This window comes from Macrotis lagotis, chromosome 8 (genome assembly GCF_037893015.1).
Source record: "Macrotis lagotis isolate mMagLag1 chromosome 8, bilby.v1.9.chrom.fasta, whole genome shotgun sequence".
Lineage (NCBI taxonomy): Eukaryota > Metazoa > Chordata > Mammalia > Peramelemorphia > Peramelidae > Macrotis > Macrotis lagotis.
Window position 1 is genome coordinate 86512497 of NC_133665.1, and position 25439 is coordinate 86537935.

The 25439-nt window shown below is 38.5% G+C and overlaps 1 protein-coding gene across 8 annotated transcripts in view; it reads left to right on the forward strand.

Moving 5' to 3' along the window:
* Positions 1-25439, forward strand: part of FKTN (fukutin) — a 73321-nt gene continuing 47882 nt past the window's right edge. For 4 of the 8 annotated variants that reach the window (XR_012470862.1, XM_074197582.1, XM_074197576.1 and 1 more), the window contains exon 1: positions 10405-24347. Coding sequence is in view for 7 of the 8 variants with exons in the window: in XM_074197582.1 (XP_074053683.1) it covers positions 24120-24347 (228 nt within the window). In the remaining variant the exon portion in view is untranslated. The other 4 variants (XM_074197579.1, XM_074197580.1, XM_074197577.1 and 1 more) reach the window with 4 other exon arrangements.

Below are 25439 nucleotides of genomic sequence, written 5' to 3' on the forward strand. Positions count from 1 at the left end.
GCCGCCGCGCGCAAGCGCCGTACAGCAAGCCGGCCTGGCCCAGCCCCGCCCGCGGCCGCGGCCCCTGTCCCGCGCGCCCCGCAGGTAGGTCTGCCGCGCCCGCCGGCCCAGCCCTGGCTGGAGCGGGACCCCCGGGAGGCGGCCTTCCGTGGGCGGCCCGGCCGGGTGCCCGCCCCTCCGCCCTCGCGGCCCCTCCCCCTCGCCTCCACTAACTCCCTTTCGCGCTCGGACAGCCGAGGGCCGTGACGGAAGCGGACACGCGCCATTACCGGCCCCTCCCCTTTTTTGTTTTTAATTTTTAAAAAATACATGTAAGGATTAGCCCTCCGACGACTGCGCGCTTCGGCCGGGACCGCGGTCTCCGCGGGAGGTAGCAGTTCGGCGGGCCGCGGGCCGGGCCGGGGCCGGGGCCGGGGCCGGGGCCGGGGCCGGAAGCAGGGCCGCGCCGGGGCCGGAAGCAGGGCCGCGCCGGGGCCGGAAGCAGGGCCGCGGGGGTTCGTGGTGGGGGCGGGGAGGGGCGGCCACTGCGCATGACCGCCTCGCTGTCTCGCAAGGGGCGACGGGCCTGCTGCTGCAGGGCGGAGACAGGCGGGGGTGGGGGAGAGCCCCAGTGGTGCGGGGCACGCGCAGGCGGAGCCGCGGGGCACGCGCAGGCGGAGCCGCGGGGCACGCGCAGGCGGAGCCGCGGGGCACGCGCAGGCGGAGCCGCGGGGCACGCGCAGGGGGAGCCGCGGGGCACGCGCAGGGGGAGCCGCGGGGCACGCGCAGGGGGAGCCGCGGGGGACACGCAGCCCGAGCCGCGGGGGACGCGCCACGGAGGACACGCAGCGGGAGCCGCGGGGGACACGCAGCGGGAGCCGCGGGGGACACGCAGGGGATGCCGCGGGGGACGCGCCACGGAGGACACGCAGCGGGAGCCGCGGGGGACACGCAGGGGGAGCCGCGCCACGGAGGACACGCAGCGGGAGCCGCGGGGGACGCGCAGGCGGAGCCACGGAGGACACGCAGCCCGAGCCGCGGGGGACACGCAGGGGGAGCCGCGGGGGACAGGCGGAGCCACAGGGGACACGCAGGGGATGCCGCGGGGGACACGCAGGGGATGCCGCGGGGGACGCGCCACGGAGGACACGCAGCCCGAGCCGCGGGGGACACGCAGGGGGAGCCGCGCCACGGAGGACACGCAGCGGGAGCCGCGGGGGACACGCAGGCGGAGCCATGGGGGACGCGCAGCCCGAGCCGCGGGGGACACGCAGGGGGAGCCACGGAGGATGCGCAGGCGGAGCCGCGGGGGACGGAGGACACGCAGGCGGAGCCGCGGGGCACACGCAGGCGGAGCCGCCGCGGCAGGGGGCGCAGGAAAGGCCCGCCCTAGCAGCAGCAAGTCGGGGTGTCTCATGGCGGCACAAAGTTGTCAAGGATTTAAAGATCCTAAAGGAGGGCTCGTCACCCAAGCCAAAGCACAGCCATAAAAGTTTAGCTCTAAAATTTAGCCATGTCAGTTTGTTTTTGGGTTTTTTGCAAGGCAGTGGGGTTAAGTGACTTGCCCAAGGCCACACAGCTAAGTGTCTGAGGTCAGATTTGAACTCCCGTCTTCGTCCTGACTCCAGAGCCGCTGCACCACCTAGCCACCTCTCAATATCAGTTTTTGCATCGTCTCAGACATTATTTAATCCAAATTTTAGGACGTAAGAAGATAATTCCATTGCATAGCATTAATTAAAACCCATAGAAAGTCCTTAAGTCTTGGAGTTGTTGAAAGATGTCCTGGCTCTTTTTTTGTTTTTTTGATCCTGGCTTTCAGTAGCACAACAATTCTTAAATTTTCTCTTCTGGATCTATTGCTGGGTCAGTTGTTATTCCAATAAATGAGATATTTTACCTTTTCTTATATTTTTCTTCCTTTTTTTGGATTTTGCTTGACTGATTCTTGCTATCTCAGTCATTTTTTTCATTTGTTTTTGTTTTTTGCAAGGCAGTGGGGTGAAGTGACTTGCCCAAGGCCACACAACCAGGTCATTATTAAGCGTCTGAGTTCAAATTTGAACTCAGGTCCTCCTGACTCCAGGACCACTGCCACCTAGCCACCCCCATTTCTTTTCATTTGGCCAAATCTAGTTCTTTTTACAACTTTTTTTAGGTTTTTGCAAGGCAAATGGGGTTAGGTGGCTTGCCCAAGACCACACAGCTAGGTAATTATTAAGTGTCTGAGACCAGATTTGAACCCAGGTACTCTTGACTCCAAGGCCAGTGCTTTATCCACTATGCCACCTAGCCGCCCCCAAATTTAGTTCTTAAGAAATGTTTTTCTTCAGTTAGCTTTTGACCTGTTGTATTTTTATTCTTTTTTTAAAGGTGTTTGTTTTTTTTTTAAAAGGCAGTGGGGTTAAGTGGCTTGCCCAAGGCCACACATCTAGGTAATTATTGTCTGAGGCCAGATTTGAACTCAGGTACTCCTGACTCCAGGGCCGGTGCTCTATCCACTGGGCCACCTAGCTACCCCCTGCCAGTTGTATATTTAAAGGAGTTATTTTCTTTTTCCACTTACTCAATTGGGAGTTGTTTTCTTCAATGGATTTTTTTTTTCCAAATTGATCGATTCTATTTTTAAAGGGTTGTTTTCTTTTTTGCATTTGTAAAATGCAAAGAAGTTATTTCTTCATTCAATTTTTATTCTTCCTTTTCCAAAATTGTTGAATTTCTCATGCAATTCTTTTCCCAATTTTTCTACTTGATTTTTAAAATTCTTTATGAGTTCTTCCAAGAAGTCTTTTTGGACTTGAGACCTTTTCATATTCCTCTGGGGCTTCATATGTTGTACTTTTTCTTCCATCCAGGTGCGTGCCACAGGGAATTCTGTCCCAAAACTCCTTGTGTTGGGGTAGAGGGGCCTCTTCACAGATTTTCAGTGGTCTCCAATCAATCCTAGCAACAACAAGCCCAACCTGGTCATGTCAGCTGACAAATGATCCAATATGTCTTTTTTTTGTGGATTCTATTGCTCCAGAATCCATTTAGAGGTTTGATTAATGTTTTCTAGATTATGGATGAGTGTTTGGGGCTACAATGCACCAGCATAAGAAAGCAGCTAAATGAGGAAAACTTATAGAAGACAGAGATTGAATGCAAAGAGACCAATTAATCAGCCAAGTGAGAAGTGAGGAATATTGAACTTGGTGTATAGAGAAGATTGTACAGAGAAGAAGATCGATGTAAAAAATATTAAGGAAGTAGAAGAGACAACTGATAGAACTGATTTTGATTGGGAATTGAAGGATGATTTAAGAGTGACTCATTGTGAATCTGAATGACTGGAAGAATTGTGGTACCTTTGACAAAAATAGGGAAATTAAGTGGAAGGGTGATTTTGAAGGAAAATACTTGGTTTGAATATGATGAATCTGAGATACTTATAGGATGTTTAACAGGTGATTGGAGATTAGAGACTGGGATTGAAATGATAGGTGAAGAGGGTTGAATATACATTTGGTAGTCATCTTCATAGAGTTGAGTCCATGGGACTGATCAGATTCTGGAGAGAGACAGAAATTTGAGAAGGAAGGAAGGAAGGTAGAAGACATCTAAACATAGAGCTCAGGGCATGAATGATGAATCTGCTTTGGAGACCAAGAAGGATTAGTCACAATCCTAAATAGGGAAAAACCCTAAAATAGTTAAGTATCCAGAAAGAGGTAGGTAGTGGTCAACAATGTCAGATATTGCAGAGGGGTCAAGAAGTATGAGATCTGAAAGAAAACCATGTGGCAGAGCAGTTACAGCCAAGTGGAAACATGTGAGTGCCTTGTTTCAGAGAATGAAAACTCTAGAGAGATTATAAAAAAACTTAAGCAGGATTCTCCAAACTTAGATGACTTAATTCCCAGGATGTATTTGGAAAGGTAGCCAAAAACTAGGTTTAAGAAAGGAAAGATATTGATTCATGCTTTTATAATGTGATTACTTTAAGAATTTAGTTGAAAGACAATAGATATTATGAACATTGAAGAACATAAACAATGAAATAATAGTCATAAATAACTGGTGTCTTCTTTATAAGTGGGGGCAAGTTGTATGTGTTTTTTTTATTACTGGTTTTTTATTTGGTCAGATCATTGCCTTTCTAGAGCAAAGTTCTGAAACAATGTTGAAAATAAGAAAAAAACCAACCTCAAATATTGGTGGCTCCAAGTTGACATAATCAAATAAATTATCAGTGCTGAAATGTATAAAATGTAAAAACAAAGCAAAATCCTCATTGATCCTGGTAATGAGATTGCCTATTTTTTTTCTACTACCAGTTTTCTGTTGCAAGTTTGAAGGGGTTATCCACTTTCTTATACTAGTTGTCTATTATGAACACTAAAGTACATGGACTTTTGGTTTATCTAGAATCTGTTGTGGAGCTTAGAAAAGAGAAAGATAATAAACTTTTACTTGAACCTTTTCCATGAGAAAATATTAAGGAAAATGATGATGGTATGAGCAAAATTTTTGTAGTTGATGCAGTTTTGAAGACACTAATCATGCTTTTTCCCCCCCAATGAATAAAGATAATGGAGAAAGAAAATCATAAAAGTAATGCTGGTTTTCTCATTGTACATATCAGAATAACCAGCACATATCAAGAATATCTGATAAGGGAATAGATAGTTTTTTGCAAATGATTTTTGATGGCATCCTTCATTTTTTATATATATGCATAGTTGAAGATAAGTGAGAATACTTTCTTTTTTTGCTAATTAAAATAAAATTGCATGATAAAGGAGCATTCAACCTTTAGGACTCTCCTCCAATAAGAAATCTCCATAGAATATATTTCATAGAAGATTTGTACATTTTGAGCAAGAGAATCCTTTAGAAGTCATCTGATTCAAAGTCTTTATTTTACTTTTGATAAACTGAAGCCAGTGGGTGATTTGCCCACATTAGAAAGGCATAAACCTCAGAATTGATATTGGAACTTAGATTTCTTTATTTCTTTATTTTTTTTTTTTTTGGCAAGGCAATGGGATTAAGTGGCTTGCCTGAGGCCACACAGCTAGGTAATTATTAAGTGTCTGAGGCTGGATTTTGAACTCTGATACTCCTGACTCCAAGGCCAGTGCTCTATCCATTTCACCACCTAGCCACCCCCTGGAATTTAGATTTCTTAATTCAAATCCACTTTCTTCTTTTATCTGCATAAGGTGGAAAACAAAAAAACATGAAGAGGCCAGGGGCCTGTTGTTAGACTCCCAGTGACCTATGCAAGAGTTGCATGAAGAGCTGTTGGACTGTTTATAACCTGAGCTGATGACAATAGTTATTGTACCCATATTTATAAGCTCATGGATCCATTAACAATTTAAATAAAGTTTTTGAATATTTGTGTTCTATTTCATTTATAAGATTTAGGTGATGTCATGACAAGCATATGAATTGGAGTGAGGTGTTGCTATACTGAATCGCCAATCTCACTTGTCCTTCCGGAGTCATCTGGTTCCAGTGGCCAGATATAAATCCAGGGTGACTGGAAATGGCTCTGGATATGAGGTGATTGGGGTTAAGCGATTACCCAAGGTCACACAGTTTGAGTGTCAAAGTGTCTGAGGCTGGATTAGAACTCCGTTCTTCACCATCTAGTATTTCCCCTCACTCAAATCCAATTCATGTGATTGTCATGGCATCATTTCCCCTGGTGTCATGGTCTTCTTTGATAAAGAAGGACAAACATCAACAAGATTTAGCTCTGCTTTTCATCTTCCTTTGCCTCCATGGTTGTTCGGCTAATTTATAGTTTTTTGCCTCTTCACCAATATAATTTGGAGTCAGGAGACCTAGGTTCTAGTCTTAATCAGGACATTTATTAGTTATTGAACTTTTCTGATCCATAGTTTCCTCAACAGATGAAAATGCAGATTCTTGCAAGGTAAAGAAATACTTAATACTGTCTTGTGACCATACTTTCTTGCCTCTCTGCCTTTGTGCCTTTTCTCTTGAAGATCCCTTCACTTCTCTCCATTTGACCCAAATCCTCACTGTTCTTCAAAGCCAGACTAGATTTTGTTGAACTTATGTCTGAATTACTAGAGCATTTTCAGTTTGTCACACAACATAGCAAGCTATATGTTAATATTGTTTTTTTCTGTATCGTTTGAGACCAGGGACCATGTTTTATGTCTAGGCGAGTGTAAAATGGTAATATTTGGAATCAGTGTACTTGAATTTCAATTTTGCCAATTCTACTGACTAACAAATACTGTGACCTTTGGCATGTAATAATAATAATGATACCATTTAAACAGTTTGCGAAAGTGTTTTACAAATATCCCATTTTATCCACACAGCAGGAGGGAGGTGCTATTATTAGCTCTATTTTATAGCTAAGAAAAATAAGGCAAACAGATTAAGGTTAAATGATTTGCCCACTGTCCGGCAATGTCTGAAGTCAAATTTGAACCCAGGTCTTCCTGACTTAAGGTCCAGGAAAGTCATTTTAACTTTTTGAACCCCAATGTAAATTACAAACTCAAATTAGAGAAAAAGTTGTGATAAATAAGCTTATCATAGGAATTTTCATTGGAAACAACATGTAGGATGGCTGTACCATATTTTAATTTGAAATATAAGAAAATCCATTTAAGTGATGAGATGAGATTAGTGATGCAGTGTATGAGATTAGGAAGTTAATTGTAGGGCAGCTAGGTGGTACAGTGGATAGAGCACCAGCCCTGGAGTCTGGAGGATGTGAATTCAAATCCAGTCTCAGACACTTTAATAATTGCCTAGCTGTGTGCCCTTGGGCAAGCCACTTAACTCCATTTGCCTTGCAAAAAGAAAAAGAAAACAAAGGAAGTTAATTGTAAAGAATGGACCTTAAAAGAATTTCTTTGGAGTAAATTGAATCATTTACGTGTTATTAAAGTCAGTTCTGATAGGACTTTTATGATAATAATGATACTGTACTTAGGATTAACCTTAATAATGAATTAAAACTTTTATTATTCTGTTCACAAGTATTTCCTTTTTTGACCTCTATCATTCTCTTTATAAAATCAAGATAGTCTGAGTCCAGTTTCCAATGAAAATTCCTATAAGTTTATTTACCACAACTTTTTCTCTGGCACTTGAGTTTAAAATGAACTTTAAATATATTAATGCATTTGATCCTCACAATAATCTAGAGAAATAGAAGTTCTAGTATTATTATCCCCGATACACTGGGGTTCAAGAAATTAAATGACTTTCCTGGACCTTAAATCAGGAAGACCTGGGTTCAGATTTGACTTTAGACACTGTATTTGCCTTATTTTTGTTGTGAAGTGCTTAGCACAGTGCTTAGTAGAAATGCTTGTCTCTCTTCCTACTCTTTGTTTCCCCCTTCCTTTTCCTCCCATTCTTAAACCTGGGTTATTTTTGTAACCTCCTTACACTCATCATTTTCTCTCCATTGTCTTTCAGATTACATATGAAACAATTTCCATTATAACAGTATTTCTTGTTCCTCTGCAACTTTTTCCTTCTTGCAACTTTTTCTTCTAATTGTATGTTTTTAATCTAATGAAGTTTGTTAGAATTCTGGGTAAATTAAGCCTCAATAAACTCTAAAATAATGGTCTTAAGCCCTCTCTGGGGCCCAGCTTTATGATAATTCCTTTGGGTATGGGGTGAGGGTGAGGGCTGGGACACTTTTAAAATTACTTCCTGACTAGTAGACTGACAGGGAAAATGGAATACTGAAAATACAATCTCATAATGAAATCTTTGAAATTTAAAATAATTTTAAAAATTATTTCAGAAATAAGGGATATTTTTTGGTGGCATTCCTTCTCCTGGTGTTTACTTTTTAAAAATAAAATTCTGTTTAGGTTTTAAAAACCTGATTAAAGAATCATTTAATTCCTGTCCATCCTGCTTTTTTGATCTAAGTCACTGGTAATGATCCAAAACAGATTTTGAATCTTCATTATCATTAGTTTTTAGGATCCTAAGGAGAACAGATAATTTGGGAGTTGCTCTAGACATTTGAGTTAGGGTTGTCTGATCAGAATTTATTGTTGTTGAGTCATTTCATTCAAATGTGATCCTTTGTAACCCCATTTGGGGTTTTCTTGACAAAGATACTGAAGTGGTTTGTCTTTTCCTTCTCTAGCTCATTTTCCAAATAAGGAAACTGAGGCAAACAGGGTTAAGTGACTTGCTCAGGATTGCACAGCAAATAATTGTTTGAGGCCAGATTTGATTTCAGGAAGAGGAGTCTTTTCTGGCTCCGCACTCTATCCAACTATACCATGCCTGCCCCCCTAGTTTATTGACTGATCAGAATGAACTAGCATTAAATTTGATTGTTTTAGCTTGCTTTAGTAAGCATTATTGATATATTTTCATATCATTGATATCTTTTGAGATTTGCAGAGCACTAGATAAGTATTTCATTTTATTCTCACAACAACCTTGAGAGATAAATTCCCCCATTTTACAGTTGGGGCAACTGAGTCAGACAGAGTAAGTGACTTGCTCAGTGTCATAGCACATCTTAGTCAGGTCTTCCTGGCTCCAAGATAAGTCCTTCACTTGTTAGGGCCGAAAAGCCCCTCAGGACGGACAGGGACCCCCAATCACCACAGAAGGCCAGACTTGATGCAAAAGCAGGAGGATTTATTAACCAGCAAGCTGGGGCTCAGTCAAGAACTGGCCCCAAGCTGCTCTCAGCACAGTCTTTTTTATGTCTGAAAACCGCAAGGGGGATTTTTCTTTGTGGTTTGACGAGTTGCTGAGTGGGGACACGTTCGCAGCAGCTGAGTTCCTCGTGGTCTAGAGCTGTTTGTCTAACAGGATGTTTCCCAACCACTTGGTCCTTAGGTTTTGTTTATCAAGAACTGACACTGTTATAGAAAATCGAAACTTAGGGAGACTTAGGGTGGGGGAGCAAGGTTGGCCTAGGAGGGCCGGTTCACACTGAGCTACCTAGATCCCCTAGGGAAGGGATGCCAATATTATTTTCTTAGGATTTTCATGACTGCCACCACCACTGAAATAATGGATTTTCATTTCAACTTTGTGTTCTACCCAAAAAGAGAATAACTAGAAATACAGAAAATTTAATATCAAGAAGAATAACATTCAACTTGAACTAAAAAAGATTTTGAAAACCTAGGATTGAATCCTGAATTTAGTCTCTTAATAGATTGTAATCTTGGGTAAGTCAGTTTGAACTTTTATTTTTCATAATTGTAAAAATAGTGATAATAATGCTTATACTCTCTGCCTCACAGTTTGTGTGAAGAAAGTTGTTTTTGTTTTTGAATAAATGTGAAAGTACCATGTAAATATGATTTGTTATTCTTTAGGGAAATATTTGGGGATGCTGGGTAAGAGGGGATTCATAAGAGATTATTATTAAGATGATTTTAGACTGCTGCCTGTTTCCCTGTTTATAAGTATGTAAATAACCACTCAGCCTCAGTTTCTTTATTTGCCAATGATACATTTATGTGTAGCATTTCATAATTTTCTGAGTTCTCTAAAGAGACTAGGCTAGCAACAGGGTATGACTTCAGTGGACTAGGGAATTCTGAGATGGAAAACTTCTACTGTTACAGATTAATAACATCTCTGCAGTTTATAATTTAAAAGCTGCTTTGAACCCTGAGAGGCCAAGTGACATCAATAGAAATAGAATACCTGATGAATGATTTATGACTGGAAAATTTATGTCCCTTCCCTAATCTTGAGTTCTTCCTCATCTCCAGGCACAGTTTTTTTCATAGCAATATTTTGAGTTGTGTGGTAAGTAAGGGTAAAGTCAGGAAATGTTTAATAGTAAGAAACTGTTTTGGTCTCATAGGCGGCTAGATTAGGCATTATATTAGGTAGTATTTATAAGTGAGGGTATATATCACTAAGAGAGGCGTCCTTTTTCTTCCTATTCCTCAATTCTTCCCTTTCCTCTCTGTCATTTTTATTCTCCCTTCTACTCTTATACATATGCAAGCCTTTTCTCCATTCTTTTCATCTGTGCAACTTTGAAACCCACTGAAATTCAACAAAAGACCACACAGAAAATATAAGGGCATATTGTTCTAGGCAAGAGTAGATGTTACAGGGAGGGAAAGGTTTCTGACGGTAGGAATTCTAATATATTACAAAGACCTTTCCTCTTTGCCAGTTTTCTAGTTATTAGAGGTGGAAAAATCTCATGTCAATGTTCTTTAGATCTATTATTTTGTTCACAGAAAGCAAGATTCTCGACTAATAGAAAATGATGAAAAAGATTGAATTACTTTCGAATGACAACCCAATGAACTCTGAAGACAAATGAGTAAAATCAATAAAAACGTGATTTTGGCTCTTTTAACTCTGACAAGTTCAGTGTTTCTACTATTTCAATTGTACTACTACAAGCACTATATATCTCCAAAGGTAACTTTTAAAAATTCTTCTTTTCTGTATTGGAGACAGTCTTACTGTGTGATTTTAGCACTCTTTTAAGAATAGCAAACTATTATTTTTGCAATGTTACAATATTACCTGTAGTTAAAAACAAACTTTGTGAAAGTAATTTGACGCAGTTCTTTAATTCTCTGTAGGTTAATTCAGGTTTTAAAATGTTTATGTGTCAAATCTACAGAACTGCCTGATATTGACTCTGGGTTCTTGTATATTTGAAGATTTGAGATTCCTTTATAGAAATTTCTTTTACATTAATAGCCTCATTTAGGGAAATGCTAAACTAACATAATTGATGAGAAAGGTAGAGAGTGAACTGTTTTCATAACCAAATAATCCTTATTAAAAAGGATTTTTAACTTGAAATATATTAGATATTAGATAGCATCATCTACTGGTGAAATGTGATACTGCAATGTCTTTTATTCTAATTAGTCTATAGAAGTTAACTGTAGGAAAAGCTTCTATTATTCAGAAGGAAAATTAAAGTTGGAAAAGTGCTAGTACAATCCTTCTGGCATGCTTGACAGTCTGAAAAACTTGTGAATAACTTAATTTAATCCTTGCTTAAGAATTTCAATTCAGGTTGTTAGGAGTATTCTTTCCCATGAGGTTATATATTTTGCTGTGGGAAAAATTAAATTTATCTTACCAATTAAATTTTATTAATTTATCTGTAACATACCGTCTGCTTTGTTTACAGGGGACATAACCATTATAATGAAAATTTTTTTAATAAAGTTTTTTAAATGGTAAATTATTTAATAGCAATAGACATGAACATTTAAGCTTACAAGCCTGTTTGAAATTCTGATATGTACATTTGGAGTTTTTAAAGTATATATTAAGTTTAACATGATAGTAATAAAACTGTCCTCTTTGTCCCCTTCTGAGCTTCCTTTTCTGTATATTTTTAATATTTTATTGATACTTTTTTTCTTACTTTTCACATCATGGTTACTACCACCAAATCTCCCTCCACCCAAAAAAAATTCTACCCTGATAAGTATATCAGGTAAAACAGATCCTCACATCAACTATGTATCCTTCTGCCTTTCTAGTTCATCACCTATCTACATAAAAAAATAGGAAGCATCAGTCTTCTGAGCTATTTTATTGATTTTATTGATCAGAATTCTAAAAATTTTCAAGGTTATCTAAATTATTTAGTCATAGAAATTGTTTTTTTTTCATATTTCAGTCTTCCTAGCATTTAGATTTTTCAGAATCTACAACATAATAATATTCTATTACATTCATATACCCTATGTAGCAACCTTTTGAAGTAACTCGTCCCAATTCACACTCATAGGTTGGACCCCTTGGCAGATATTCTAGTTTCAAGACTCTTGGGGTCCTTACTCTTAAAACTATAGAGCTCAGGAGCATCCATTGATGTTTACTTTTAGTAGTCAGTCAAAGACCATAATTCAAAGCAAAAGTATTTTCTAAAATGATAGAATAAGAATAGTACTGCAAAATATTCCATAAATCTCAGATATTTCTTTTTTCATTGCATTCACATGCTGCTTCCCCTGGGCACAGTGCCTTTTCTGTGTATGTTTTTCTGTACTGCCAGGGCCAATTCTGTATCTACTGGCTTTCTAAGGTGTAACATTTCTTGCCAGGAGAGTTGAGTCATTATAAAATGTAACTGCTGAAGCGGGGAAAGTCTTTTCCTCCTTCTTTCCTCTCTTTGTTGCATTCTGGAAGAAATACAAAGAATAGGGCAAAAAGTAATTCCCTCTCAAGGGAATGCCAATACAATTTTTTATATTCATTTTTTTTAGTTTTTTTTGCAAGGCAGTAGGGTTAAGTGACTTGCCCAAGGTCACACAGCTAGATAATTATTAAGTGTTTGAGGCTGGATTTGAACTGAGGTACTCCTGACTCCAGGGCCGGTGCTCTATCTACTGCACCACCTAGCTGCTCCTTTTATATTCATTTTTACAAGATTTTCAGTTCCAAATTTTTCTCTCTTCCTCTGCCCCGCTTTCTGAAAATGGTAGGCAATTTGATATAGGTTATACATCTGCTATCATGTGTCAGCCTTCATATATATTTCATTAGACAAAATTGCTTGTCTTCCTTTTTTTTTTTTGCTTTTCTTCTTCCCTTCTGTGCATTTAAAAAATCTTTTTGATCTTGCTCCCATTTATCATTACTCCAGTCCTTTCCCTAAGTAGAAGCCCTCCCTTATAATACGTACAGTTAAGTGAAACAAATCAACACATTGGTCATGTATTAGAATTCCATTACTATAACTAGTTCAAATTTCCCTTTGACATCATGTTATGGGGGGGGGGAGAAAAACTTCCCTTTAAAGATAAACCAAAGAACCACAGTATTGTCTCATGCTTCATTTTGTGAAGCATTTTGCAGACACTCTTCAGTTACTCCTAAACATCTAATTTCATTGAAGAATTTCCTTTTTAATTCATCAGTGCAAACTTAAGTTGGCTGAAGTAACCTAACAAAGTACCATTATATTCGAGTACTAAGAAAGTGACCTTTCAATAAAACTATTGAAATGCAAAAAAAAAAAAAAGAATTCCATTGTATCTTTACTCTGTGTCCCTCTGATTTACCTCTGCCAAGAGATGGGAGATAAATTTTATGATCAGTCTAATAAAATAATGATTTGTCTCTATCTCTGCTTTGATCAAATTTATGAAGTTATTTGGAATCATTTCTCATCACATTATTTTGATTATCTTGTAAATTATTTTTCTGGTTCTATTCACTGTTTCCATCTGAATCCATCATATTCATAGTTTTAGTAAAGTACTGAAAATAGATTTTTCTGCTATAATAGAAAATATTGAAAGCAAAAATAGTAAACTATGCCAAACCAGTTCACTGTATTTTTTTATGATATTTTATTTTTGTATAAATGATTTTTTTATACATTACTAAAATATTCTTGTTTAAGAGTAAACATAATACCCCCTCCCTCCAAAAATATAGACCCTCATGAGCAATAAAGAGAAAAAAGTTAAAATTAAAATAATAATAGGGGCAGCTAGGTGGCGCAGTGGACAGAACACCAGTCCAGGAGTCAGGAGCACCTGAGCTCAAATCTGGCCCCAGACACCCAACAGTCACCCAGCTGTGTGGCCCTGAGCAAGCCACCCAACCCCATTTGCCCTGCAACTCCCCCCTAAATAATAATAACAATAAAAACAACAACAACAACAATAATAATAATAAATGTGCTTCAATCTGTGTTCCAACACCACCAGTTCTGTCATGGGTGGATCACATGGATGAGTCCATCACAAATGCTACTTCCATATTTTTCCTCTGTTGCCATTGCTGATCACAACTCCCTCCATTTGTACTTCCCCACAACCATATACTATATTTTCTCTCTCCTTTTGCTTTGTCTCTCTTCTTAAACGTGATTTAGGGTAGCTGAGTGGTGCAGCAAACTGATCACTGGCCCTGAGCCCACATACCACCCCTAAGACCCAGCAACCACCCAGCCCTGTGGTCCCAGTCAGGCCATCCAATCCCAGCCCCTTGCAAGAAGCAAAAAAGAAAATTCATCTGTATTTTTTAACCAATATTTTGACATCTTAAGGACCATTGCTAACATGTCAGTGTTGATATTTTAAAATATTTTAAGATATTTAGAAATCTTAAATTCTAAGAGCTAGTGATAAGATTACATTTACGTTGATGCGAAAAAAATCCTTTTTTCTATAAATAGAGCATTTCTTTCAAATAATAACCCCATTATTTGCTGCCTGTTTTGTAAATGGCAGATTTGCTGTCATGTCTTTTTCAGCTCTTTGGTTTTTTAGATAAAAAATTCAAAAGCCTACTGATGTGCAGTCTTTTTTCAGTTTGGGCTTTGGGAAATCAAAAGCTTACCAATATTTTCCCTATTCAAGCTGAAGGGTAGAAGCTTGTTTCTTGAATTATATTTGATGGCTGCTAATTATATGTGAAATAAAAAATTGTTGAGGAAATTGTTCCATAGGGAAAAGAGTACAATAATGATATTTTTGAGAGTTTAAAAAGTTATTTCAAATCAATTTTTTAAAAAATATTTGTAAGGCAGTGGGGTTAAGTGACTTGCCCAAGGTCACACAGCTAATTATTAAGAATCTGAGATTGGATTTGAACTCAGGTCCTCCTGACTCCAGGGCTGGTGCTCTGTGTTCACTATGCCACCTAACTGCCCCTCAAATCAGTTTGCTGTGATTCATATTTTAAAATAAAGTTTTCAGGAGACCTTGAAAGGCCTGACACATTTAAAGGGTGGCAACATACTGCCACTGATAACTTGTGCATGAAAATTAGAGTAAAAGACTTCATCAGTAGAGAAGGTGGACTGGTTAATGCACATAACCACAGGATTAACCTGCAAAATATTTAAAAGAACTGGAACAAAGGCAACTAGCAGATTGAGTGGATTCTCTGTGGAAGATTTACTGAAAAGTGTGGGTAAGACATAAATTACTTCTCATCTGTACTGCTAAGACTGTCACTGTTCAGGAGTGGCTACATATAGAAGACCATAAATCCATTAAATATTATTAATTATTCTTGGATAATTGTGAAAAGCATTTATTGACAGGAATTATGGAGAGAGAAGGGTATATAATCAAATTAAGATTGCTTAGTATAGTAGGCAAAGAATTACAAGTTAGTCACTTATGCTCTGTTTCATCAACCCATTTCACCGTTTATAAAATAGGAATAATAACATCTACCTGACAAGGTGTACCTGACAGGGTTAAATGAGATAATGTATGTAAAGTGCTTTACAAATTTTACAATTATGTAAATGTGAACAATTATTAATTTAGGAAAATATTCAATAGGTAATAAATATGGAAAAGCTTTTTAAAACTTTTCTATATTTCAGTGATTTCCTGCAGCGTCCCAGTTTTTTTTCCTTTTAGAAAGGTTTTATTTATTTTGAATTTTACAGTTTTTCCCCTAATCTTGCTTCCCTCCCCCCATCCCTCAGAGAAGGCAGTCTGTTAAGTCTTTACATTGTTTCCATGGTATTGGAATGGTATTACATTGATCTAAGTTAAATGTGTTGAGAGAGAAATCATATCCTTAAGGAAGAAAAATAAAGTATAAGTGATAGCAAAATTACATAATAAGATAACTTTTTAAATGAAAGGTAATAGTCTTTGGTCTTTGTTCAAACTCCACAATTCTTTCTCTGAATACAGATGGTATTCTCCATCGCAGATATCCCAAAATTGTGCCTGATTGTTGCACTGATGGAATGAGCAAGTCCATTAAGGTTGATCATCACCCCCATGTTGCTGTTAGGGTGTACAGTGTTTTTCTGGTTCTGCTCATCTCACTCAGCATCAGTTCTTGCAGGTCCTTCCAGGCTTCCCTGAATTCCCATCCCTCCTGGTTTCTAATAGAACAATAGTGTTCCATGACATACATATACCACAGTTTGTTAAGCCATTCCTCAATTGAATTGCATTCATTTAATTTCCCATTCTTTGCCACCACAAACAAGGCTGCTATGAATATTTTTGTAAAAGTGATGTTCTTACCCTTTTTCATCATCTCTTCAGGGTATAGACCCAGTAGTGGTATTGCTGGGTCAAAGGGTTTGCATATTTTTGTTGCCCTTTGGGTGTAATTCCAAATTGTTCTCCAGAAAGGCTGGATGAATTCACAGCTCCATCAACTATGCATCAGCGTCCCAGATTTCCCACATTTCTTCCAACATTGGTTATTTTCTTTTCTGGTCATATTGGCCAGTCTGAGAGGTGTGAGGTGGTACCTCAAAGAAGCTTTAATTTGCATTTCTCTAATAAGTAGTGATTTAGAGCAATTTTTCACATGACTGGATCACTTTGATTTCCTCATCTGTAAATTGTCTTTGCATACCCTTTGAACATTTATCAATTGGGAAGTGACTTTTTTTTAAAATTTGACTCAGTTCTCTGTATATTTTAGAGATGAGTCCTTTGTCAGAATTACTAGTTGTAAAAATTGTTTCCCAATTTATTACATTTCTTTTGATCTTGGTTACAGTGGTTTTGTTTATGCAAAAGGTTTTTAATGTAATCAAAATTGTCTAGTTTGTTTTTAATGGTGTTCTCCATCTCTTCTTTGGTCATAAACTGCTTCCCTTTCCATAGATCTGACAGATAAACTATTCCTTGATCTCCTGGTTTGCTTATAATATTGTTCTTTATGTCTAAATCCTGTATACATTTTGATTTTATATTGGTATAGGGTGTGAGGTGCTGGTCTAATCCAAGTTTCTGCCATTCTAACTCGCAATTTTTCCCAGCAGCTTTTTATTGAAGAGAGTTTTCATCCGAAAAGCTGGACTCTTTGGGATTATCAAACAACTGATTACATCATTTCCTGCTATTGCACCTAGTCTATTCCACTGAGCCACGACTCTTATTTCTTTGCCAATACCAGATAGTTTTGATGACTGATGCTTTATAAAATAATTTTAGATCTGATAGGACTAAGCCATCTTCTTTTGCACTTTTTTTCATTAAATCCCTAGGAATTCTGGACTTTTTATTTTTCCATATGAATTTACTTAAAATTTTGTCTAACTCATTAAAGTAATTTTTTTTGGAATTTTGATTGATAGGGCACTAAACAAGTAGTTTAATTTTGATAGAATTGTCATGGTGTCCCAGGGGTTTTGGGGTTTATTTTTTTTTAGTTTTTTGCAAGACAACCAGGGTTAAGTGGCTTGCCCAAGGCTACACAGCTAGGTAATTATTAAGTGTCAGAAGCTGGATTTGAACTCAGGTACTCCTGACTCCAGGGCTGGTGCCACCGCACCACCTAGCCACCCCAGTGTCCCAGTTTTAAGAAACAATTTTTTCCCTTTGTTTCCCTCCTTTCCTAGACATTTTTTGTTTTGTTTTTGTTTTAGTATTACACCCAACCCTTCTCTTTCGTTGTTAGAATGTAAGCTCCTTTTGAGGTAATGATTGTTTCATTTTTTTGTATTTTCATTCCCAAGCATTAATAAATGCTTTTTGATTGATATGTTCCCTCACTGACCCTTAAAATACCCTAAAAATGACATTTTTTGTCTCTTCCTTTCAAAATGTAAACACTAAGTGGTTGTTAATTTATACCTTTAGAATTGTTCAAGTTTAAGTTTTTTTGGAGGGCGGGGGTAGGTTCTGCTACTTTTGTCTTCCATTTTCTAGTTTTTTTAAATTGAGATGTTTGGAAGTCATTCTTGAATGCAGTCCTGTTTTCTTTTATTCTTTGCTATACCCTGCTCAGTTCATTTTTTTGTTATTATTGAGTGGCCTATCGTACTTCTGTTTGGATTTCCTTGTTAAGAGTTTTGTCTTTCATAGCCACTCTTCTTTTACTCACTCAGGTTCACAGCCTTGGCTGCTTTCTCAGCTCAATAGCAAGCTGGGGAATATATGCCTTGTTTTCTTTATGTTAGTAAGTAAAGTTCAGGTGCATCTAACTTTTTCAACAAATTTCTTTTTGTATTTAATTCTGCTGTACAGATCTCCCTTTAATTTTTACTCCAAAGATTTCTTCTTTTTCCTTCCATTGCCAGTATTTCACACTTTCTCCAGGACTTCATTCTTATTTTTGTATCTTCCTAATGAGAAGACAAATTTGTTTTCTTCCCCCCCCCCTTAATATGCTTATCATAGCTAATGCCTCCTTTCCTATGTTTACCTTCTTACCTATATCCCACAGATCTGTAAGTAAATCCAGGGGATCCTCAGGAATTTCTTGATAATACAGAATTGCCGCAGTTGTTCATAAAGCAGCATGGAGATAAAAATGGAATCATCATTTTTCTTCCTTAGATTTAAAAGCGATTTTTTGTGCAAGAGTTTTCAACATATTTTTTCATCCTATGTTCTCCTTAACACTTTTTTGGGAGAGTTAAGAAGAAAAACAAAGTCTCTTCACCTCTTTGATTCTCATTTTCCTCATTTAAAGAATGATGGGGGTGGGGGCAGCTAGAGCACCAGCACTGGAGTCAAGAGTACCTGAGTTCAAATCAGGCCTCAGACACTTAATAATTCCCTAGCTGTGTGGCCTTGGGCAAGCCACTTAACCCCATTGTTTTGCAAGAAAGAAAACCAAAAAAAAAAAAAAATAGTAGATCTTTGAATTTATCAAACACTAAATTACTATTAGTCATTTGCTACAGTGTGCTGTGTACCTAATCTGTTCCTCTGGTCAGCCATTCTGTTTCTTAGCCAATATCAGGTTGTTTGATAATTACCACTTTTTAATATAGGTTGAGATCTAGTATGGTCAAGTTGTATCTTCACATTCTTTTTTTCATTGATTTTCCTTGGTGTTTTTGACCTTTTGTTTTTCAGGATGATTTTTTTTTAATTTTTTACAGCTTGTGAAAATCATTTTTGGTAGTTTGATTGGTATGGTACTAAATAAGTAGATTACTTTAGGTAGGATTATCAATTTTAATATATTGCCTTGACCTGTCCATAAGCAATTAATATTTTTCCAATTGTTTGGATCTGACTTTGTGTGAAAAGTGTTTTGTAATTGGGTTCATGTGGTTCCTGAGTTTGTCTTGACAGGTAGACTCCCAAGTATTTTATGTCTATAGTTAATTTAAATAGAATTTCTTTTTCTTTTGCTCCTGAACTTTGTTGGTAATGTATAGAAATGTTGATGATTTATATGGGTTAATTTCCTGCAACTTTGCTAAGCTTGCTATTTCAAGTAGTTTTTGGTTGATTCTCTAGATTTCTCTTAAGTATACTGTCATATCATCTTCAAAGAGTGATAGTTTTGTTTCTTCATTCTCTGTTAATAATTCCTTCAATTTGTTTTTCTTCTCTTATTGTTATACTGAAAAATAGTGGTGATATTGGACATCCTTGTTTCACCTCTGATCTTATTGGGAAGATTTCTAGCATATTCCCATTACAGATAAAACAGATGGATACCATTTATCATTTTAAGGAAAGCTGCATTTATTTCTATGTTCTTTAATTTTTTTTAAAAATGGAAATGGGTAGTTATAGTTTGTCAGAGGCTTTTTCTGCATCTATTGAGAGGTTCTTTATTTTTTCCAAAGGGGAAGATTGAATAATGTACATAAAATTTTATTAAGAACTTACTAAGCGAGGCGCCTAGGTGGCGTAGTGGGTAAAGCACCGGCCTTGGAGTCAGGAGTACCAGGGTTCAAATCTGGTCTCAGACATTTAATAATTACCTAGCTGTGTGGCCTTGGGCAAGCCACTTAACCCCATTTGCCTTGCAAAAACCTAAAAAAAAACAACTTACTAAGCTCTGTGTTAAATCATGGGCATATGAAGATTAAAAACCCAACATTGTCTCTGCTATCAAGGAGTTCAAAATTAAATTTGGGAGTGTGTGTCCCCAAATAAATAGGCTGTCAGAATGCAAGAGCAGAACTGGAGAGATCTAGACAGAAACCTGTGGGACAATTTGAGGAATTTCAAAGCCAATAAGCATTTATTAAGCTTTTGCTATGATCCAGTTGCTTGGAAATGCTGGGAGTACAGAGAAATACAAAAATATGCTCTTTGCTGTAATAGAGGAGACAAAGTAAAACTGATGATGCACAGACAAGATATATAGATACATGGAGTTGTTATGTATGGACTGTGATACACTAAGGAACTAAGTAGCGCATTGTTGCTAGATCATAGTTTGTGGAAGGGAGGAAAGTGTACAAAGGTTGGAAACAGAAAGAAACAAAATTAGGAAACATTTTAATGCTAATCATTATATTGAATCCTGGAAGTAATGGGGAGCTACTGGAGTTCATTGGGTTTGGGGGGGCGACATGTACAAGCTAATGCTTTTTTTTTTTTGCAAGGCATATGGGATTAAGTGGTTTGCCCAAGGCCACACAGCTAGGTAATTATTAAGTATCTGAGACCAGATTTGAACCCAGGTACTCCTGACTCCAAGGTCGGTGCTTTATTCACTTCCCCACCTAGCCGCCCCAAGCTAATGCTTTTTAAAAAATCACTTTCCCAGCTGAGAGACTTGAGGCAGAAACCTGAACTAATTTGTTGACTGTGTACACAAAAAGAAAAGGATGTATATGAGTAATGTTGTGAAGTTAGAAAAGAGATGCAATAGTGGAATAACCAGGTGAATGAGTTCGAGTAAGGAGTCAGGGATGACATGGAGGTTGCAAGCCTGTGTGACTAGAAGGAAGGTGTTCTTAACAGTATTTAGGAAGTGGTGAACAGAAGACTATATAAAGGACAATGAGTTCTTTGTTTTGCATATGTTAAGTTTCAGATGCCAGTGGAACATTCAGTTTGAGAGGCTGTTGGTAGTCTGAGCTCTGGATTAAGACTGGATATTTAGATCCTCATCTGCATAGAGATGGTACTTGAATCCATGAAAATGGATGAGATTGTTCAAGTGAGATGATTTAGAGGAAAAAGGGAGAGGAAGAAAGGTAAATAAGTATTTTTCTGGAACCTATTTTGTACTAACTGCTTTTGCAAATAATAGCTCATTTGGTAAATGTGGAGCAGTTGGTCTTGTCAAGAAGGTTCCATCTCTATCTAGGAAAGAAGTGAAGAAAGTAATGTGGAAGACATCTGAATGATGTGTAATGAGTAGGGGAAAGAGGCCTACTTAGTGCTCCTGAATATCCGAGTCCATACATAACAACTCCATGCATTCCCAATGGCATTTCCTCCTGGGCACCTCCTCCTGGCTTCCTTCAACACTCAGCTCAAATCCCACCCTCTACCAAAGACCTTTCTTAGTGCTTCCCATTCACCTCCGCCATACCTTGCTACCATTATCTTCTCTCTGAAATTACCTCCCATGTACATTTATATGTGTGTGTGTGTGTGTGTGTGTGTGTGTGTGTGTGTGTATACATACACACACACACGTCCTCATTATGGAGAATGGCTTCCATTATTTGAGATATTGGGTTAAGGAGGTAATGGAGGAGGCTTGAAGAAGGATTAAAAGGTTCAATATTTCTGAACTAAATAAATGCTGTTGGTTGAGTAAGATAGCTTATTTATTGCTTAGGGAGCTGTAAAAGAAATCCTTGTTAGAGTAAGGACCTATTTGTAGGTAACAAATGTGTAGTGATCTCAGTCACTTGCTGTATTTTTTCTGCTTTATTCGGCAGCATGTGAATAGAATGATGGAAATAGATGATGAGAAGAATTCAAAGTTGGGATTTGTCAAAGAGGTGATTGACAATGGGGAGAAGAGGGTGAGGATTTATAGCGCAGAAGGTAGTATAGAGTTGAACTGCTTTACCAAGGTATTGATATGAGAAGAGAAAAATAAGAGTGTTTGTAGGTCAGTGTAGGGATGGTGACCTGTAAAAAGAAATAAAAAACAACTGAGGAATAGAGGAAATGGAAGTAATGATAAGGATAATGAACAAAATTTGGGGTTATAAAGCAGATGGAACGAATGATAAAAGATTGTGATCATATAAAGGAGTTTCGCAGTCTATGAACATGGATGCTCAACCCTTATGGGATGCTTTATTAAGATCAAGTCCATCTTTGTGTGTAACTGAGGTGAAGTTATGGAGTATATTATGGGAATTGGATATATTGAAGAACTGGGAAATTTAAGAGTATTGAAGGTAGTTATCAGTATGTATGATAAAGTCTTTTAACATTAGGACGGGGGGGGGGGGGGGAACTCCCTTAGCCACAAACTGAGCTCATTGAGGAAGGAAGGAATATGTCTTAAGAATGAGTAGATGGTGGTCATCCAGGATCTAGATTGGGTGATAAATTTGAATAACTGGATTTCAAAGAAAGAGAAGCTGCTGAGTAATAGTGATAGAGGGAGAGTTTGGAAATGGCAATGAGAAAGACTTTTGAATTCACATGAGTGGAATATTCTTAAACTATTGTTCTTTTTTTTCTCTTTTTTAAAAAAAGATTTTATTTATTTTGAGTTTTACAGTTTTCCCCCAATCTTATTCCCTCCCCCCACCACAGAAGGCAATTTGCCAATCTTTACATTGTTTCCATGTTATATATTGATCCACATTGAATGTGATGAGAGAGAAATCATATCCTTAAGGAAGAATCATAAAGTATAAGAGATAGCAAGATCAGATAATAAGATACCAGCTTAAACTATTTTTAGAAGAAAGCTCCTTGTATTCCAAACAGGTGGCTCACTTGCCTCACTTTTGATAAGACTCCTGGAAGGATAGTAGACTTTTTCCTATGAGGAAAAACCTTGCATTCCAAAGAAGCTCATAAGCCTCTTTTTTGATGATAAGACTATTTTTACTGACTTGGAGGATAGTAGAAGACCTTGCATGCTCAGATATCATTTCATTTAGATAGACATAGAAGGTCATTAAAAATCTTTTTGATGTTCTCACAATCTGGATGGTGAAGTAATATTATATGAAAACCTTTCATTCTTTTGTTTCTGGGATAGATTTTCATAAGTAGAATTTTTTAGTTTTTTTATTTTTTTATTCTCATTTTGTACAAATGTTTTTTTTAACATTAATAAAATATCCTTGTTTAAGAGTAAACAAAATACCCCCTCCCCCTCATGAATATAGACTTGCTTGAGTGATAAAGTAAAGGGGAGAGAAAAAAATTAAAATTAAAAAAAATAATAGTAATAATTGTAGGCATGGCCAGGTGGTGCAATGGACGAAGCACCAGCCCTGAAGTGATGAGCACCTGAGCCCACATCCAGCCCCATAGACCCGACGATCACCCAGCCGTGTGACATGCAAGCCACCGATCCCCACTGCCCTGCAAAAACCAAAAAGAAGAAAAGACCCAAAATAAAATAAAATAGTAATAATAGTAGGGGTGGTTGGGTAGTGGACAGAGCATTGGCCCTTGAGCCAGGAGCACCCAGGTCCAAATCCGGCCTCAGACACTCAAAGATCACCCCGCTATGTGGCCCCAGGCAGGCCACTCAGCCCCATTTTCCCTGCACCCCCCCCCAATAATAATAATAAAAAATGTGCTTCAGTCTTTGTTTCAACACCAACAACTCTGTAATGGGTGGATCATATTCTTTATGGTAAGTCAATCGCAAAAGTTACTTCCATATTTTTCCAACATTGCCATTGCTGATTGTAAATCCCTCCTTTCTTATTTCTCCACTACCATGTACTATATTTTCTCTCTCCTTTCACTCTGACTCTGCTGTAGGGTAGCTGAGTGGCCCAGCAGACAGATCCTTGGTCCTGAGGCCAAGAAGCCCTGGGCCCCCACACCACCCCTTAGGCCCAGAATCCACCTGGCCCCATGGTCCTGGACAGGCCTTCCAATCCCAGCCCCTTGCAAGAAGTAAAAAAGAAACTGTGTTATATCTGACCACTCTACCCCCATGTTCCATCCTCTCCTTTATTCACATCCCCACCCCTTCCCCCTGCCCCCCCTCCTTCTTACTCCAGATGTCTATACCCCATTGAGTATATATGCTGTTTCCCCTCCTAGCCACCTCTGATGAGAGCAAAGGTTCCCTCATTCCCCCTTGCCTCCCCCCTTCCATATCATTGCAATAGCTCATTGTAATAAAATAAATCTTATTATATGAAATTCTTGGCCTATTCCCCCCTTTTTTCTTTCTCCCATTACATTTCCCTCTTTTTCTATTGACTCCATTTTTACACCATATTTTATCTTCAAATTCAGCTTTCTCCTGTGCTTCAACTATAAAAGCTCCCTCTACCTGCTCTATTAACTGAGAAGGTTCATATGAGTATTATCAGTGTCATTTTTCTATGCAGGAATACATGCAGTTCATCATCATTAAGTCCCTCATATTTTCCCCCTCTGCTCCAATCTCCATGCTTCACCCGAGTCCTGTATCTGAAGATCAAACCTTCTGTTCAGCTCTGGCCATTCCAAAAGGAACATTTGAAATTCCCCTGGTTCATTGAAAGTCCATCTTTTTCCCTGGAAGAGGACATTCAGCCTTGCTGGGTAGTTCATTCGGCTGCATTCTAAGCTCTTTTGCCTTCCGGTATATTATATTCCAAGCCCTACGAGCTTCCAGTGTAGTTGCTGCTAAGTCCTGTGTGATCTTGAATGCAGCTCCACGATATTTGAACTGTGTCCTTCTGGCTGCTTGTAATATTTTCTCTTTGACTTGGGAGTTCTGGAACTTGGCTATAATATTCCTAGGGGTTGGTTTTTTGGGATCTCTTTCTTGGGGGGGGGATCTGTGGATTCTCTCCATTTCTATTTTACCCTCTGCTTCTAGAATATCAGGGCAATTTTCCTGTAGTAATTCTTTGAAAATGATGTCAAGGCTCTTTTCCTGATCATGACTTTCAGGTATTCCAATAATTTTTAAATTATCTTTCCTAAGTCTGTTTTCCATATCAGTTTTTAAAATGAGATATTTCACATTTTCTTCTAATTTTTCATTTTTTTGGTTTTGAAGTATTGATCCCTGATTTCTGGTAAATTCGTCAATCTCCCTGAGTTCTATGCTTTGTCTGAAGGATTTGTTCTCCTCAGAGTTTTCTTATCTCTTTTTGCATCTGGCCAATTTTGCTTTTTAAAGCATTCTTCTCCTCAATAACTTTTTGAACTGTTTTATCCATTTGACCTAAGCTGTTTTTTAGCATGCTATTTTCTTCAGCATTTTTTTGGATTTCCTTGACTAAGTTGCTGACTTCATTTTCATGTTTTTCCTGCATATCTCTCCTTTCTTTTCCCAGTTTTTCTTCCAACTCCCTCATTTGATTTTTTTTTAGGTTTTTGCAAGGCAAATGGGGTTAAGTGACTTGCCCAAGGCCACACAGCTAGGTAATTATTAAGTGTCTGAGACCGGATTTGAACCCAGGCACTCCTGACTCCAAGGCCGGTGCTTTATCCACTACGCCACCTAGTCATTTGATTTTCAAAGTCTTTTTTGAGGTCTGTCATAGCCTGAGCCCAATTTCTGTTTCTCTTGGAGTCTTTAGATGCAGGAGCTTGTGCTTCCTCATCTTCAGACTGAGTGTTTTGACCCTTCTTGGGCTCATTTGCAAAATATTTCTCAATGGTCTTCCTCTTTTTTCTCTGCTT